The sequence below is a fragment of the Rhinolophus ferrumequinum genome (assembly GCF_004115265.2).
Source record: "Rhinolophus ferrumequinum isolate MPI-CBG mRhiFer1 chromosome 5 unlocalized genomic scaffold, mRhiFer1_v1.p scaffold_110_arrow_ctg1, whole genome shotgun sequence".
NCBI lineage: Eukaryota > Metazoa > Chordata > Mammalia > Chiroptera > Rhinolophidae > Rhinolophus > Rhinolophus ferrumequinum.
This window is the reverse complement of record NW_022680355.1, coordinates 414,953-434,605: the sequence shown is the minus strand read 5'-3', so window position 1 is coordinate 434,605 and position 19,653 is coordinate 414,953. Positions and strand designations below refer to the sequence as shown.

Sequence of the window (19,653 nt, the reverse complement as noted above, 5' to 3'; positions counted from 1 at the left end):
TATAGCAATATCTCTTTTCATAGATATTTTCCCTCATCTTTTTGCTCTTCTATGTAGAGATCACAATTCGTTCTCCAACAGGCACACGACTCTCCATATGATGAAACACATCTGGGAGTGTATGTGTCTCATTTTCTTCCTGGAGACCTCTATCTGTTCCAGTCCAGACCGACTGGCTTCCGGACCTCCTCGTCCCACTACGATCCTAGAGCATCCTTTCACCTTCAACCTGGGAGCTCCTTTTCCCTGCTCCTGGCCTGGATATCATTTCCTGTAGCTATTTTGTTTGTTTCGCTCGCTTTGGTGGAACATATCCTTAGGTAGAGGCAATGGAACATAGTGTAGTTAAGACAACTCAAGTTCAAACCCCAATTCCACCACTTACTCACTATGTGGTCTCGGGAACTTGATTCTCTGTGCCTTGGTTTCCCCACTTGTACAACAGGGAAATCATAATATCAACCTCATATTGTTGGTCTAACGTGGTGAACTGAAGCACATAGTAGGTACTACTGTGTTAGCTATGATGACAATTCCAGAGAATGGGTATGGGAGAAGGCATTTTTGAGACTTTACCTGTCTGAAAATATATTTAGTCTTTCTTCATTCATACTCGATTGATAGTTCAGATGGAAATAGAATTCTGAGTTGGAAATTATTTCCTTTGCTATTGCAAAGTATTGTTCCACTGTCTTCCAGCTTCCAGTACTGTTAATGAGAAGTATGATGGCATTTAATCCCTGAGACTTTCTAAGTGTCCTGTTTCTTTCCTGTAGAAGCATTTAAAAATCTCTTTATCCGTATCCTCCAATATTTCATTATATTTTGTCTTGATGTGAGGTCTTTCCTATTCACCTGCTATGTAGTCAGTAAGCTCTTCTTTTCATACTAGAATCTCATGTCCTTCGGCTCCCGGAAGTTTACCTGCATTAATTCTTTACTTCTTACCCTCCAGTTTCTGTTCTCCTTTTCCTGGAATTTGAATGGTTGCAGACCTTATAGATCGACTCCCTCATTTTCTTCTCTTTCGTACTTTCGAGATTGCCTCAACTTTATCTTCTAACGCTTTTATTTAATTTTTAAATTTCTGCTATAATGTTTAACTTCTAAGAGCTCATTTTGATTCTCTGGATTTTTTTGTAGAACACTGTTCTTATTAATATTTCATGGCTACACTCTTATCTAAGGGTATTACGTTTTGAATTGAAGGGCATTTTTTCTGTGCCTTATACTGTAACTTTTTCTCCAAACTCTTCCTTTTCTGTGTGTGGGTTCTGGTCTCAACATGTCTGAGCATCTGAATAAGGTAAACATTCATATTTGTGGGTAAGGTGCTAAACAGCTAAAGGAAACTCCCTGAACAGGCAGGGCTTGTCAATGGAACTTCATTTTAAGATAATATGGCGGCAAGCTAGTTTTTTCATTAGAGTAATATTAAATGTAGTATTTAGATCTTTTCTTTTCGGTCAGTTCACCGGGAAGAAACCTCCAATTTCCTGACTGGGGTTAAAAGCCTGGCTGCCAGCATCAGAGGAACCCGTGAGAACAGGAACTAGAGGCTTCATTTCTCAATACACAGATTTTCACTTTAATCTTCAGTTCTGCCATGGCATCACCCCTTCCTGAGCGGTACAAAGCCCTCAGAAAGTTACCCCGTTTTCTATCAGAGTGGGAGAAGGGCAGGAAGGTCCATTTGTGCAGGGCAGAAGGAATCTCTGGACTACTTAGCCTAATTCTCAACCACTTCCTTGTTTTCAGCCCCACTCTGTCTGGCCTTTTAGAAATGCCTAACAGCCCCGTGTCCTGAGCCTTTCCAGATTGTACACGAACGGTTCCTTGATGACTTCTCCATACCATATTTAACTAAATTAAGGTTTTTTTTGAATCAGTATCTTTCTAGGAAAATATTCTGCAATTAAAAGTAACTGATGACCTATACACTTAAAAATGGTTAAGACGGTTAATTTTATGCTATATGTATTTCTTTTTTTTTTTAAATCTAATTGAAAGCATTCTAGAATATTGTAGATAAGATATTAAATATCAACTACAGATACAGTTTGGTGTATCATACCATGTAATATAGGATACAAATTCTGGATAATGAGAATTGTTTCTATCCAGATAAATGAAGGAACCATTAAATCAATAACCTGCATCCACTAATTTATTTTTATCATTGCAGAAAACAAAAACTTTTAAAAATCAAACTGAACTATAATCAAAACTCGTTACCTAGATTTTCCTTTTCTGTTATAAGCTATCATTAGTTAATAGAACTTGAGGATATTTTTGTTTTTAAGTAATTTTTGTATAAATTTAAGTATAAATAAAACATTTTATTAAATAATTTCTGTACCTGTCATTAGTTCAAACTGTAAGAGCAAAGTCTTAAAGATGAAAGCACAGATCCAGTTAGTGGAACAGCCTAAGAATCTGAAGAATAAGGGATAAATTCAGTGACATTTTCCATCTAGCTATTTAAAAAAATCCTGTCAATGAACTGCCAAAGTTCTAATAAAGGAATAAATTAACATGAGATACTTAAGTTTAAAATTAATGCTGACTTCAGACTAAAGGAATACTCATTTGACTTGGATTGTCATGGTCAAAAATATATACTTAATGATTAAAAGTTACTTTCTACAATTTCAACTAACATCCATAGTTAGGCAATAAAAAGGACAATCTTTCAAACACTGTCTACAAGAATTGTTTTCACACAAGGATATCATTAAAGTTGAATTGATCTAAATAATTCATTCTAGACTGTGAAATAACTAATCTGGACCTAGCCACTTGGGATGATGGCAGACAAATTACACACTGCTTCTAAGGAAAAGTTTCATTGCAAGTACTAAATGTATACAATTTTTCAGTATCTGCAGGACTTAATGGAAAATAAAGAAAACTGATTAACTTGGGACTAATTAATCTGTTTTTATAGTTTATGGAAAGAAACAGCTCTGCTGTCATTTTTCACTTGTCTAAGTGTTTTCTGTAAGAGAATATATTTCCGGTTCAAGGGTTCATCATTTCACAGAAAGTAACAACAAATTACAACTTCAAGTGATAATTCCATTTTGAAAACAGCACTCACCTACTTAGCTTATGTTAGGTAAAAATCTATGCCAAATAACCAATTTGGGGTAAGATTTCATTTATTTTACTACCAGGCTTTCACTCTTTTTCAAGCATGTGGCTGGGGAAAAAAAGATTTAATACCCCATGTAAAATGTCTATTTGCTATCAGTTAAGCTGACAGCTAAAAAGAAGCATGACACAGTTCAGATCAGCATTCCCTAAAATGTGTTTTTACCAACACTGGTTTTCTGTGATAGTAAAAGCTGACATATGTGAAAGATAAATGGTAGCAGTATTTTTCTCAAAGTATTTGTTTTAATATGCTTGGGAGTATTAAGTGGGTAGACAGTTTGTTGTCACGCAGTACCTTCTCTTTAGGAAATGGCTTATCTGGGGGTGGCCGGTTAGCTCAGTTGGTTAGAGCGTGGTGTTAGTAACATCAAGGTTGCCAATTCAATCCCCATATGGGCCACTGTGAGCTGCACCCTCAAGCTGCACCCTCCTTTAAAAAAATAAAAATAAAAAAATAAGAAATGGTTTATCATACCCAAGAATGCCAGGAAGTAGCATGAAGCCATGTGACCCACAAATGTGTGACGTATAACGGCATGCATGGGACTGTTTACCACTAACCATGTTGTCATGTTGCATATGGGTCAAGTTGTGACCACTCATTGCAGTAATGAATGTTTCTGCTATATCACTCTGGCAATACATGAATATATTATAAATTTATAAATGTCCCACAAACAAATAAATTTGGTAATGGTGACATATGTCAAAACCTGAAATATGGACAGAAATACACTGTCCATAAAATGTTGGAATGATGTCTTTACTAGGGAATTTACAAGGTTACGAAAAATAACTTGCCAGAGAAGAATAACATAAGACATTCTGCCTTCTGTAATAGTGTAAGCTTAAGAAAAATTACTGGGAATATCATTCCTTAATCTTCTAATCCCTAAAGAAATCTATGTGGTAACACAGTACAAAGATCAATAAATCTATGCATATCAGGGAGGATATCAGTAAGAAACAAAGGGTACACTCAACCTGAATAATCTGATGGTAGCAGTTCCAAGGACTTTACCAAGGAGTGGGCAGGACTTGGGACCAATAAGAGATAGTACAGTCCCCCAGAGCTGACAGCACTGGGAAGTGGTGGCCAGCCTGAGTTCTGAAGGCGCATGGGAGGAGAATGATTACCGAAACCCAGAGAGGGTAACTGCATGGAGACAGCCATGTGAGAGAAGCTATGGCCTAGGGTGGAGGGGGGCATTCAACCCAGATGGACTCTATAGGCAGGAAGCCAGGGAAATAAATACCCCAAACTCGTTCTTCTCCCACCTACAAAATGCCTTCCAGTTCTTCTCATTGCCTGTCCCCATCAGAAGCCAGAGGGCAAGGGAGCCTGTCAAGGTTGCTCATGCAAGTCAGGGTTCCAGGGCACAGGACAAGGTGAGGAAGGATGGAGACGGGATCGGGAGAGGCAAATAGCCATTTGATGTCAATTTCACCTTTTCTACCTTCTCTTCTTTACCGACAAGTAAAGATGCCCAAGATGCAAACATTTTCAAGAGACACCTTGAAATGACTGAATTATAAAGTCTCTAAATAATCAAGAGCTTCTTATAATCTGTGTAAAAGAAGCTTTACCCAAATCTAGGCCAAAGGCTACATCTGTATTTGGCAGAACGAACAAAGTTCTTGAAGTTTCTACCATCAATTTAAATCTCACCCTTAGATTTGAGATTACCTAATAAGCTATACAACTTTTCTTTGATCTGCATGATGAGAAAACCCTCCCTGTGGTGTGTTTAATTTTTGTTAGAAAGAGAACACTTCAAACACTTCCAATTTAAATTCTGTAGAGGTTTACATAAAACCAAAAGATGAAATCATGTTACAGTAAACTAGCCCCTTAAATTGTTTTCTACCATATTTCATAAAACAGATATGTCTCACCAGTATTTCTAAATAAGAAAATGATTCCACACATTGCAAAATTCCACTAAATGATGTCTAAGATCAGGCAAAATTAACCAATAATGACACAAATCAGAGTAGTGCCTAACTTCTGATGGGAGGCGGAGTTTAGGGAAAAGGCATGAAGGAGACTTCCGGGGTACTGCTAGAAATGTCCTTTACCTAGATCTCGTTTTATGTCATGATGTATATTACATATATCAAGAATCACTGAGCTCCACAATTAAGATTAGTACACTTCATGCACTACACTGTTTGTTGAGGTATGTTCTGTCTCATTTTAAAGAAGTAATTACCTTATTAAATGACTGTCACATTACCCATCAGCAAATATCTTAAGGTAGAAATGGTTTGGGTTTATACATTTACCGGGATCAGCAAACTGGCCCACAGGCCACTTGCCTCTTTGATAAATGGAGTTTTAAGGGAACACAGCCGCAGGCTGCTTTCACACTACAGTTGCAGGGTTGAGTAGCTGCGACAGAGACCTATGAAGTGCAAAGCCTAAAATACTTACTATCTGACTGACCCTTTAAGAAAAGGTTTGCCAATCCTGGACTTAAAATTTCAAATAATGTATTTAAATTGTCCCTTTTTTAGGATAATTCAAATCAACCTCATCTAAATCCCAAAGTAACAAGAAGGAGACTCATAAGACAGCTTAGGCAATGACTCAGTTAACTGTAACCAACAATTTCATAAAATTCTATCATGAGGGCGGCAGCATTCTTTTGCCTTGAGCTGCACCATGGTTTTAATGACACAGATCACAAACTGGGATTTTATTTGGCTTTATACAATGTTCTTTTTTATCTTTTCCTTGTTTTTTTTTTTTTTTTTTTTTGGTGTTTTTAAAATAGGAGTGTCCACTTTTAAAAAAAAAAATCAAGATTTTGGCAGTTCATAAAAAAGAAAAAAAATATGGAGCAACATTGGAACCATATTCCTACAAGGTAACAATGAGCTAAAGTGACTCCAACAAGACGAAGGCAAAGCATTGGCTGACACTTACGCAGGGCTTGCACCGTCCACTTATCTCACAACAGAGCTGAGAAGAAATAAAATACTACTTCTATTTGTACCCACATGAAAAGTAGGAAAACAAAAGATAGGGTCAGGTGTTAAGAAACACTCAGCTCACTTGTAACCATCTGACTGTCGTAGGCATGCAAGGTTACAACTTTAGGTTTAAACAATGACCTCTAGGAAAATGGCAGAAAACAATCAGAGAAATCTAGAGGCCAGAAGGACCAGAAAAGGCAATAGTTAAAACGTGATGCTTGCAAACATCACGTGGTAGGGGATCTCCCCCATATTTTCCAAAGTGGCCCTATTCCGATCTTAGGGCAATTCTGCCTGCTAAAAAGCTTATTCGTAGTATTTTGCAACCTTTAGTATTTTGCAACCTCTGTGAGTCTATAATTATTTAAAAATAAAATGAAGAAAAAAAAAAAAACCTTTCCCTTACACTGATTAGAAATCTGTTTTCCTTCCTGAACCTTAAATTGGTCCTTAACTGTGTATGACAGGTTTAATCCCTCTTTCACCAGAAAGCTCTTTCATTCTCTATCACACTCTTACCCAGACCTCAACCAAAGTAACCTTGCTCAAGGACACTCTTGTCCTATACTCAATCAGCAAATACTCACTGAGCACCCACAGTCAGTATGGTAGGTTTAGGCTCTGGGGGTACAACAGTACAAACTCTCTTCTTGCCTTGTAGAATCAACACTAAATTATTATGTTTAATAATGTAATGTAATATTAAATAAAATTATTACTTATATAATAATGTAAGTTATCATTAAACTTTCCAGTGACCATATATTACTAACTTTATTGTACTTTTAGTCCACTAAATTACAATTCTTTCTCTTATACATTGCTCAGATTGTATGTTCAGGCAACAAGGTTATTGCATCGAAATTCCTTTATGGTCATCCTTGGTAAGTATTAATATATTTTTAGAATCTGCCCTTTTCTTCAGTCTGTCATGAATGTCTAGAATGCCAATTTCTTAACACACACTCTATGCCTTCCAGTTTCTCGCTGTCTGTAAATCTGATAAATATACCTCTCCGAATAATAATAATCATGCAAATCAGTCATTAAAAGGTTGAAAAGGTCAGTACTGAGGTCACCCAAGTAGACATGGATCCATTGCTCAGTACTCCCTGGCTTTCCTCCTTCAACCAGCTATGCGTCACCTGATTGTATGTGTTAGCATGTGTACATCTGTCCACATGAGAGTTGTGGGTTTAGGTCAAACATCTTCCTAGAGTTCAGATATATTAATAGTATGTTCATCAATTTTCCCTAATCATCTTGGGAAAAAAGGAGAAATTTTTTTAAATGAGAAGGTAACATTTTTAAAGGATGAACAATGGAGGTAGGATAGGTCATTATATAGCTTCCAATATAAACCAGAAAGCTTTAAAAACAAATACTAATTACATTAAACTAAAAAGCCCCTACACAGTAAAACAAACCATAAACAAAACAAAAAGGCAACCAACCAAATGGGAGAATATATTTACAAGCAATACCTCCGATAAGGAGCTAATATCCAAAATATAGAGAGAACTCATACAACACAACAAAAAAAGAATCCTATTACAAAATGGGAAGAGGATCTGAACCCTTTTCCCAAGAATACATACCGTTTCCCCGAAAATATGACCTAGCCGGACAATCAGCTCTAAAGCGTCTTTTGGAACAAAAATTAATATAAGACCCGGTATTATATTATATTATACCGGGTCTTATAGTAAAATAGGACCGGGTCTTATATTAATTTTTGCTCCAAAAGACGTATTAGAGCTGATTGTCCGGCTGGCTAGGTCTTATTTTCGGGGAACCACAGTACAAACAGCCAACAGATACTATATGAAAAGATGCTCAACTTCACTAGCTATTAGGGAAATGCAAATCAAAACGACAATGAGATACCATCTCACTCATACCTGTTGGAATGGCTATTATCGACAAGAAATAAGTGTTAGAGAGGATGTGAAGAAATAGGAACCTCCACTGCTGATGGGAATGTAAACTGGTACAGCCGCTATGTATCAGTTTGGAGGTTCCTCAAAAAATTAAGACTAGCACTACCATATGACCCAGCAATCCCCGTTCTGGGTATTTACCCGAAAAATTTGAAAACATCTGTTTGTAAAGCTACATGCACCCCTATATTCCTTGCAGCGTTACTCACAATAGCCAAGGCATAGAAACAACCAAATGATTGGATAAAGAAGACGCAGTACATATACATAAGGGAATATTACTCAGCCACAAGAGAGGATGAAATACTGCCATTTGCAACACAGATGGATCTTGAAAGTATCATGCTAAGTGAAATAAGTCAGATGGAAAAGGACAAGAACCGTATGATTTCACTCATATGTGGGATATAAAACAGCAAAAAATGAACAAACGAAATAAACTCATAGACACAGATAACAGTATGGTGGTTACCAGAGGGAAAAAGGGGTGGGGAGGATAAAGAAGTGAAAGGGGATTAAATATATGGTGACAGAGGGAGATTTAGACTACAGGTGGTGAGTACATAATACAATATACAGATGATGTATTATAGAATCGTACACTTGAAATTTAAAACAGAAATGCTATTTAAAACAATTTACTACTTATATGAACTTTTACACACACTATAACTTTGGCCATGGTATAGTTGAACACAATTAGCAAATTTAATCACTGAAAATTGTTTTCTATTGTTAAAGCCAAACAACTTTTTTACCCAAGTAAAAGCTTTTTGCCTTCAATACAGTCACTAGTAGCTATTAAAAACAATGGACAAGTCCTAAAATTTCCATAAGTATATTTATAAATTCTCTATAAATATATAAACTCTATAAATTCTACAGCTCATATCAGGGAGTCAGGTTGAAATCATTTTTTAAAATACTAATATATGTGAATAAAGCATAACACAAATTAACATTTATCACTTGGAACTGAAATACAAACAAAAAGATAATTCATGAATATGGTAACGACTGTTCTCTGGCACAAAATCTGAAATCACTTCGTGCATTTTAAGTGAATTTTAAATTTCAAGTAAACTTTCAGAGTATCATCTTCAACCTTTGGAATTAACGTCCAGCAAACAGACACAACCTGGGATTCTTGACAAATTTGGCAAAACCTAACAATACAGTTATTTTTTCCCACTAAGAGTTTAACCAATAACATGCCAAGTTTATGTGAGGCATGTATCACTTTAAGAAAATAAACTATAAATACTTTAGACCTATTCGTGTAGAGAAGTGTTGATAGACGTTACTTAAAAATTATATTCACTAAAGCAAAGTTTTTACTATTCATACCTGTTTATCCTAGTAAATGTCAAATCTGCCGTGAAAGTAACAAAACAGGACTCAGTGCAAGACACTCTAAGTCTGCTGCTTGTGTAAAGTCCCAAGCAAAGCGCCGTAGTTTTAATCTAATGCTAAGATAATTAACGCACGGCGCTTCACCCTGCCGTGCACCACATATGAAGCTTGGAAGGTTTCAACGTCACTCAGCGAAGATGTCTCATATGCAAGCATTTAGAGTGGACTTGCATCCTATCATGCTATGTCCTAGTTGCTAAAATACTTCTGCTCTCAAAATTTACAGTTTGGGAATTGGACAATGTTGTCCTCCAGAGAAATGTTTTTCCCTCAAACTGCTTACCTGAATATATTTCCGCTGTGTTTCATCATTTAAAACATGTGCAACATGCTTGGAGAAAATTTTTTCCCTACCAGTTCTGGCGTGGATACCAACCATAGTCACCCCGATGGGCCAAGGGGCATTTCCAATGGCCATCTGAAGATAAGCATCATTAGCCTAAAAACAAAGATTAAGAAGAGAGATCAGATAAGCAAAAATATTGTGTTGGTCCACATTTTTAATTCAAGTATTTCACAGCTCTTTATAATGTAATTTTCATCCATCTCTTGGGCACGTTGAAAATATTACCATTCCCCTTAATCAAACAAAAGAAGTTAAAATACGGATGACTGACTGCCCTGCCCAGGACCACAAATGTCCAAGGTAAAACAGAAACCAAAGCTAAACGTGTGAGTAGAGACAAACTTTCCTCTGTAGTCTTTGTGCACTGCACATTAACGCATTTCAGATCTGGCATACCCAGATAGGTAATCTGATGTCCTGACAAACTCTCGTTTGGATCTCTTTCGACCTAGTCTTCTACACAGGTGGTCACATAGAAGATAGAGGCTCACTGCTTTCTCATAATTCAACCTGAAACCATATTCACTCCCTGCACAGCAGTGCAGACCTCTGAAAGCAGTGGGGGGCTCTGTGCGCTGGGACTGTTACACAGGGTCCACGGCAGATGTGTAAACAGAGATTAAATACTGGCCCTTGAGTCAAATAGCTAAAGGATGAGATCGGCTCATTTTGGCCCCCCCCAAGCCTCCCACCTGCCAAGAACCTTAAAATAAAAGCTACAAAACATAAAGACAGAAACCAATGAAGACAAATGGCTCTTTTTCTAAACCAAGCCTGGCAACCTATGAGGAAGAAAAAGAAGAAAAACAAAACAGAAGGCAAGGAAATTCTAAAAGGCCCTGAGGGTTTTAGAGATGCCTATATAGCCAGGCTTCAAGGAGATTTTAGTTTCAAAAATCAAACACCTATGTGATTGATACACAGAGTTGATTTTAAAAATTTAGGCACTACAAATAGGATAACTAGAAGATCATTTCTACCCTAAAGATAGATTTCAATTTTCTCTACTCAATTTTTTTAAAGCATAATTTTAAAAGGACATTTTTATCATGATTCTCAAAAATTTCCAATATTTAGTTTCCCTTAATTTCCAAAGAAAGCTGTCCAAATAGATTATTAAAGTTTCTTTGTTCTTTCTGTAGTTTATACAAAATAAAACTTTCACCTGTTTCTCATATGAGAACAAGAAAAAGGAACAAGGGGAAAAGCAAGTGATATGAATTCTTTCTGCCGCGATGGTGTCCGTACCCACCCATTCCAGTGCTGTCCTCCTTAGTAAACACCGTACAGCTAACAGAAACTGTCCAAGAATTAAGTTCATAGCCATAAAACAAAAACATTTTCTGTGATAAAACTAACTGGCTCTCGTATAGAGGAAGTAAATACAATAACTTTAGCCTCATTAGCATGAGGCTCTGATCAAAAAGATCAGCCAGTCACCCAGGAATGCCAGCAGTCCCTTTTCATGAGTACAGATACTCAGAGCACAGAAATAAGCAATTCCCACTCTTCTGTCAGTGCCCTGTCTACTTACTGCTCTGGAACTGTCACTGGAACTGGAATACTGAAATTCTCTACTCCCACGCCCGTGGGCGACACAGCCACCAGAAGCCCCCCTCCTCGCACTCAGCTTGCGGCCCACCAAGCAATGTCCCATTTCCAATCTCCACTACTGGTGCACTAGGCTCTTCTCTTCTTATTCCCCCCGCCCCATCAACTGACAGCCTTTCACTCTCTCCTTTCAAAAATCTGTCCCAGCAGCACTTGGACACCAGGGCTCTTTCCCCATGGCACCTCCTCCCAGAGCCCATTTGAGAGGAAAGATATTGGAGAAAGGGGAAGGTCTTCCCTTACAAGGCTCTGCTACTGCTGCAGTCCTGAGACGAACACTGGCAGCCTGACCTAGTACATTTCCTCATAGAAACAAGTACAAAGGGTAGGCAGATTCCATTGTGTCATTAGTATAATAATTCAGTTATATTATGGATTAAGTGGGTTTTTATAGCTGGCCTGTGAAATGAATCTGCTTAACATGGATTATGGCTTGGAACAAATTTTCCCACAGAAACAATCTACAAACTTTGATCCCATTCATGAAATGAACACTGCTTATACCCAGTCCATGATATGAAGAATCTTTATATCTACTTTAAAAATGACTAAACATACTGTGTGGTCTGAAAGTTTAATCTTCAATGCCCAACAATAAAGCTGACAATACAACAGAAAATAAAAGGTTTATTTTACCACTAATTCATTTCACACCTATTCTTCGATCACCTATGTAAAATACTCCAACACTAAATGAACATATTATGTACACAATCTAGAGAAGCTCATAACCATAATTTCAATGCACAGAATGGTAATGTACCTTCACATATTCTCTCTGCAACATGAATTTAATAATATCTGTTATGGATTCTTTAATATCAGCAGGAAGATTCTGGAAAAGAAAAAAGAGCATAACTAATTTTGGAAGCTACTGTATGTAATTATAGACTGCATTTATTCTAATTTTACATATTCGGTTTGTTGAACCCGTTAATAAAAGCATTTTGTAAGACACCTCACCCTCTTCCGCAGCTTCCTGAAAAGGGGTCTGAGATAGGACTCGGTCTGTTTCTGAGTAGCACTGTTCAGTTTACCCTGCACACTGCGCTTCACATAATCTTCTCTGGCATTCAATTCTTTAGCCCAAACACCAAGAAGGAACTGTTGAAAGAACGGGTAAATTTAGACTACAATGCCACCCAGTGGTTCAACAAGTTTAAAAGTTCTCTAACACACAAAACAGTGTACTATCATCCTAAGAGTCAATTTCTTGACTGATTAATTAAATATCAGTGGGTGATATTTTAATCAACTATTTCTGCTTACATTGTCATGTATGTTTTGAAGTAGTACCTTTGGCAAGTCACATACAAATTTCCCTATTCTACATACATTCCTAGCTCAAAGATAATCTGTTCCCCCTAAAAAGAACTATCAAATTACATGGATAACTATTAATATCTGGTGGAAAACACTTTTATTTGTATTTCTGTTACATAAAATTCAACCCCCCTATATTATCAGCCATAATACCTCGTACGTGCCATGATATTTAAGCAATCTTCCAAGTATGTTGTAGTATTTCGACTTTCTCCTTTTGCAATAAAGACTACAATTCAATTTAAAAATCCCTCTAAAGTGCCTGATTGACGGAGAAAGAAGGAAAAGAAGGAAGAGAAATAAAAGAAACTATGACCCATCCCCCTCCCCACTCGAGTGCCCCCAGTGGTTTAACTGTACAAAGAGCACCTTTTCTAGAGGCAGGGAAACAGTGAAGACTGAGGAGCACATACTCCGGAGCACATACTCCGCTAGTGGCGGTCCCCCATGGAATCCTATATAAGGAGAGGCTGTCACTCTAAGAGAAAATTCTAGTTCATAACTAGTTCCCATGCCCTATCTAGGTCCATATCATATCCTCACCAAATTCAGAATCTTGATGAAGCATATGTTGTATTTAAACCGTAAATACAAGTAAAAACATTTCTTGCATTTAAATCTCTTGGCCTGAACATAAATAATATGTGAATAACTGCTCAAATGAATCTGGGATTTGCGTACAGTCTTAGCCACTAAATAGAGAAATGCTGAGAAGAAAGACAGAATGACTAATCATAGCAAGAATAAGCAGCTATCTGTAGAACTGAGAAAATGAACAGTCTCTGAAAGGTTACTGATGTGTTTGCTTTTTTCAATGACAATGCCTTTCCACCTCCTAACTTTCCTTACTGTCATCACCTCCCATAAAAGCTTCTGGAACCCTCCCTTCATTGTACTCCTTCCTAGTGTTTAAAAAAAAAAAAACTGAACTCCCTAAACTTCTTGTTCATTCCACTGCTGTGATTCTTTTCTGTGTGTTTACATTAGTACGTCAGCTTTAAAGAAAAGTGCCACGAACCATGTAAATACACGTTGTCTTTGATTAAGCTCTATATCCACGTGCCTAGCAATATCATAAACAGTGCACATGCCAGAAATGTTTATTAAGCTTTCCCTTCCCCGTCTTTAACCCTTCATAATCCAAACATATAAAAACAGTTCCTAACCAATCAAAACGTCCTCCTTTCCTCGTCTAAAAGTACGTACCTTCAGGAACTTGGTAATGATGTCCATGTCTTTATGATCATCACCTTTTCCTAAAGATTCTCCCAATGCCTGAAGAAAAACAACGCTCCGCTTGTTAGTTAAGAGCAACACCTGCATACATGGCACCAACACCAGTCTCAACATGGCTCGCTATTACATAGACTGTCCAATTTCTATTAAAAAATCTGATAGAATTTCTACATAAGTTTAAAAATACTCACCGATCAGCCATTTAAATTTAGAAAAATGTTATCTTTCATGAATCAAAAAACCAAAGAGGGGATGGATATGTCTTTTCAAGGGAACAAACATGTTCTAAAATTAGATTCTGGTGATGATTGCACCATCCTATCTGATGATTATACTAAAAATCAGTGAAGTACACACTTTAAATTGGTAAATTGTATGGTAAGTGAATTTCTCAATAAAGCTGTTAAAAAAAAAAAAAGAAAAGGAAAAAACTAGCCCAGAACTGGTTGCTCACCCCAATTATTCCAATACAATGTAGGGTCCATAGATAGGTGTTGGGCAAGGTGGGTACAATTAAAAGGCCATCCTCCTCAACTATGGTCTCACTCACAGAAAAGTGTAACATGTGCAAGGGCCAGGAATGAAAGAAAACAGAAAATTATCAGTTTACATTTTATTAAGTATAATATTAAGAGATTTAAAATAGGCCACGTTTTTTGCTTGAGCTAGATATTTAGATGATCAACATTGCTTTTTAATTAAGATTGTATATGTCATTCCACATTCAACACACTGGCAAAATTTAGAAAGCAAAAGATTGCCAAGTGTTGGCAGGGAATGTAGGGATACAAGACACTCACACACTGCTGGTAGGGTGCAGACTGGTACAGCCATTGCAGAGAGCAACTTAGCATTACTTAGGCAAATATATACAAATCCAGCAATCCCACTTTTGAGTCCGTAGGGGTGATATACAAGATTACTTACTACAAAGCTGTTAGTGGTAACAGGGAGCTGGGAGCAATCTAGCTGTCCATCATTATGGGGGAATAAAAGTCAAAGGCAGTGAATGCCACAGAGCATGAACTATTACTTAGCAGTTAAAAGCAAAGGTTTACACGTACAAAAGGCATCAAGAATGGATATTAAAACATAGTTCAAAGTGTAAAAAAGTGAAAAACAGAATGAAGAATTTCACAGTACAGTATCATTTATGTAAATAAAAAACAAGTACAAAGAGGAGCACCGACAAATAAAAGGATACATATCAAACATATTAGAATGATTACATTTCAAGGCAGGAAGTTGGAGAATAAGAGTGGAGAGTGAGAAAAAAGGGAGTGAATAAATAAAAGCATGAAATGAAAGAATGGCCTGTATAATGACCAAAGATGACAGTGTGCTCTGAACTGAACAACCTGATGAACTCAACCATCTGCTCCAGGGAATGAAAGGTATGACAAGGGATGAGGTAAGATGGGGGTAGAAATTACCTCTAACTCTTCAATTGTGGTGTTTTCTTCATGAACTTTCAAATCATTCTGTGTGTCCTCCTCTCCAGGTTCTTGACCACCCACAAGTTCATTGAGGTATTGCTGATCGATCTTATCCAAAGCTGCTTTCAGATCATTCCTCAATCCCTGAGAAAGGTGAAAAATTATACCTAGTGTGAAATGTCACTGATGTTTCACTTTTGATTTTTCACTACTAATGAGTACAATTCATCTCGAACTTCCAGTCAAGATGGCGCAGTAGGTCAACACTGTGCTCACCTCTTCCCATGACCACATCAAAATTACAACTAAATCATAGAGCAACCACCACTGAGAACCAACTGAAGACGACCTGAACAGAAGTCCCGTAACTAAGGAGTTAAGAAAAGCCATGTCGAGACTGGTAGAAGGGGTGGAAACGTGGAAAAGGCAAGTCCCACACCCAACGGAATATTACTCAGCCATAAAAAAAATGAAATCTTGTCATTTGCAACAACATGGATGGACCTATATATGGAATCTAAAAAACAAAATAAATGAACAAATAAAACAGATACAAACTCATAGACACAGAGAACAAATTGAGGGTCACCAGATAGAAGAAGGGTTAGGGGGCTGGGAGAAAAAAGTGAAGGTATTAAGAAGTCCAATGCCGGTTACAAAAACAGTCACAGAGACATAAATATAGTGTAGGAATATAGTCGGTAATATCGCAATAACTATGTATGGTTTCAGATGCATACTAGACTTATAGGTAGGGGTGATCATTGGTAAGGTGTATAAATGTCTAATCACTATGTTGTACACCTGAAACTAATATAATATTGTTTGTCAACTGTAATTGAAAAATAATTTTTTTAAAGTATAATTCATTTCTTTTTCCACAAGGAGTTGAGCTTAGTAAAACCAGAGACTCCAATAAGTTTTCATATATTATACAGCTATCATCACTGTCCCAAGTTAATTCTTATGAACATATTTAAAGGAATGTACGCACATTAGCTATTCTGATGGTAAAAGAATAAAACATATGAGTGACAAATCCAAGTAAGAATATTCATAAATGCTGTTATTTTCTAATGAGGCCTGGTGAAAGTGACCAGGTCACCATTACAGTCCCCAAACCATTTTCCCAGTTCACTTAGAATATCTGGCCTCACTGCAACTACGCTGAACTCCCAAAACATTCGGAAATGTCAACAGTATAAAACTAGTGTCTCATCTATATCCTAGACCATCACTACATTTCTAACACCAGCAAATTCCACATTCTATTTCACATCCAGGTTGTGACAATTTGTGACCAATAAAATTAGATGCCTTAAGCTAGACCCCTACCTTATACCATATACAAAAATTAGCTCAAAATGGATCAAAGACCTAAATATAAGAGCTAAAACTATAAAACTTATTAGAAAACACGGGAGAAATCTTCATGACAGTGGATTTGGCAATGATTTCTGTGATACAACACCAAAAGCACAGAAAACAACAACAAAATAAATTGAACTTCATCAAAATTTAACTTTTATGGATCAAGACATTATCAATAGAGTGAAAAGATAACCCATGGAAAGGGAGAAAATATTTGCAAATCACATATCTGATAAAGATTGATATCCAGGAAACATAAGGAACTCCTATAACTTAACAACAAAAAACAACCAACCTGATTAAAAATAGACAAAGAACTTGAATAGAAGAAAATGCACAATAAGCAAATGAAAAGATGTTCAACATCACTAGTCAGTAGGGACATGCAAATCAAAACCACAATGGGACCCATTAGGATGGCTATTATAAAATAAAATACAAAAAAAAAACAGAAAATAACAAGTGGTGGCTAGGATATAGAGAAATGGAATACTTGTGCATTGCTGGAAATATAAAATGGTGGAGAAGCTGTGCAAAACTGTTGACAATACCTCAAAAAGTTAAACATACCCGGAACCAAGACACATTGCAGTTAAAATGTCAAAAGTTAGACAAGGAGCAAGAGAAAAAGTTCTTAAAAGGAGCAAGAGAAAATAAACTTGTTACGTACAATGGACCCACATAAAACTATCAGGAGATTTTTCAGCAGGAACTTTGCAGGCCACAAGGGAGTGGCATTACATATTCAAAGTGCTGGAGGGTGAAAACTTCCAACCAAGAATATTCTATCCAGCAAAGTTATAATTCAGAATTGAAGGAGAGTTTTCCAGAAAAGTAAAAGCTCAAGGAGTTCATCGCCACTAAACTGGCCTTATAAGAAATGTTAAAGGAACTTTTTTTAAGCTGAAAAGAAAGGGTGTTAATTAGTAACAAGAAAACATATAAAGTATAAATCTCACTGGTAATGGCAAATATATAGTAATGATAGTGAATTAATCATTTATAAAGCTAGTAGGAAGGTTAAAACAAAAGTAGTAAAAACATTTATAACTACAATAATTACTCAAGGGATATACAAGATAAAAAGATGCAAAATGGGACATCAAAAACAAAATGTGGGTGGGGTAAAGTAAAAACGCATAACTTTAGAATGCATTCAAACTTAAGTTGTTATAACTTAAAATAGACTGTTCCAGTTATAAAATAAATGTCATGGGAATGTAACGTATAGCATGGTGACTATAGTTAATAAGACTGTCTTGCATATTTGAAAGTTACTAAGAGAATAAACCCTAAAAGTCCTCATTACAAGAAAAACAAATTTTAACTATGTATGGTGATGGATATTAACTAGACTTACTGTGGTGATCATTTGCAATATATACAAATTTCGAATTATTGTTATACAACTGAAACTAATATAATGTTATATGTCAATTATACCTGAGTTTATTTAAATGTACAAAAAAGAAATTCTGTATTATTTGATTCAGGCTTGAACAAGATTGTAATAGAGAGATAGAGCAGATTGTAATAAAATAATATTAAAAGCTAGAAGATTTTTCAAGTAATGAAACATGAGTAGCAAAAAAATTAAATCAGAAACAAAAATTTAATAGTTCACATTAGTATTTTATCCTATCTTTTGATAAGGAAAATGACTCAGGATAGAAGAGAAATAAATGTTGGTAAAATGAAGCATTATAAAAACCACTCTTTCCAAGAATTTAGATTAAGCAAGTTGTTAGAAAAGACTAAAAATAAAGGAAAACAAATTACTGTTAACATTAGTAATATAAATAACGAAATATTTAAAAATTTATTTATGCTTTGGGAGAAAAAGTTAAATATAGAATTACCACATGATCCAACAATTCCACTTCTGGGTATACACACAAAAGAGTGAAAGCAGGGCCTCAAACAGATGTTTGTACACCCATGTTCACAGCAGCATTACTCGCAAGAGAAAAACGGCAGAAACAACTCAAATGTCCACCGAGGATAAATGGATAAACAAAATGGGGTTCATACACACAATGGAATATTATTCCACCTTAAAAAGGCAATTCTGACACATTTTGCAACAGGTATGAAATTCTGACACATGCCGCAACATGGATGACTCTTCAAGGTATTATGTATTATGCTAAGTTAGAAGGCCGGTTGGATGGCCTCAGCCACAGCCCTCACTCGCCTGACTACAATCACATGCAAGAGCCCAAGCCAAAAACTGCCCAGCTTAGTCCCCTCAAACCACAGAATTGTGAGACAGAATAAATTCTCTTAAGGTACTAGGTTTCAGAATGGTTTTTTACAGTCATAGATGACCAAAAAAGATTTTAGAATAATAAAAAATTTATGTCAAGCTACTAAGTTTTGGTGTGATTTGTTACATAGCCTTCGATAACCACCTTTGCTTCTCAGTAATTGATAGAACAAGTAGATGAGTTAATAAGGCCACAGAATATCTGAACAACACTATAGTAACTGACATTTACCTAAAGCATAAAACATACTCTTTTCAAGAACCCATGGAATATTCATCCAGACAGGCCATATACTGAGACATAAAACAAGATCAGAGCCCTAAATGTAAAAGCTACAACTATTAAGGTTTAGAGGAAAAGGCTGAAGAGTATCTTTTCAAGACCTTGAGATAGGCAAAGATTTCTTAAGCAAAACACCAAAGGCAATAACCATAAAAGAAAAAAACTGATAAAGTAGACATCACCAAAATTTAAAACTCTGCCCATCAAAAGACACCAATAAGAATATAGGTAAGCCACACACTAGGAGAAAATAGTTACAAAATATATATCTGTATCTCACAAAGGTCTTATAT

The 19,653-nt window shown here is 36.3% G+C and overlaps 1 protein-coding gene across 2 annotated transcripts in view; it reads right to left on the bottom strand.

Annotated features, from left to right (window-relative positions):
* Window positions 1-19,653, bottom strand: part of PRPF18 (pre-mRNA processing factor 18) — a 49,558-nt gene that overhangs the window by 5,526 nt on the left and 24,379 nt on the right. For both annotated transcript variants that reach the window (XM_033100739.1, XM_033100740.1), the window contains 5 exons: window positions 15,438-15,584; window positions 13,975-14,043; window positions 12,409-12,549; window positions 12,209-12,280; window positions 9,772-9,927 (listed from right to left, as the gene is read on the bottom strand). In XM_033100739.1, coding sequence (XP_032956630.1) covers window positions 9,772-9,927; window positions 12,209-12,280; window positions 12,409-12,549; window positions 13,975-14,043; window positions 15,438-15,584 — 585 coding nt within the window. The remainder of the gene's footprint in view (window positions 1-9,771; window positions 9,928-12,208; window positions 12,281-12,408; window positions 12,550-13,974; window positions 14,044-15,437; window positions 15,585-19,653) is intronic.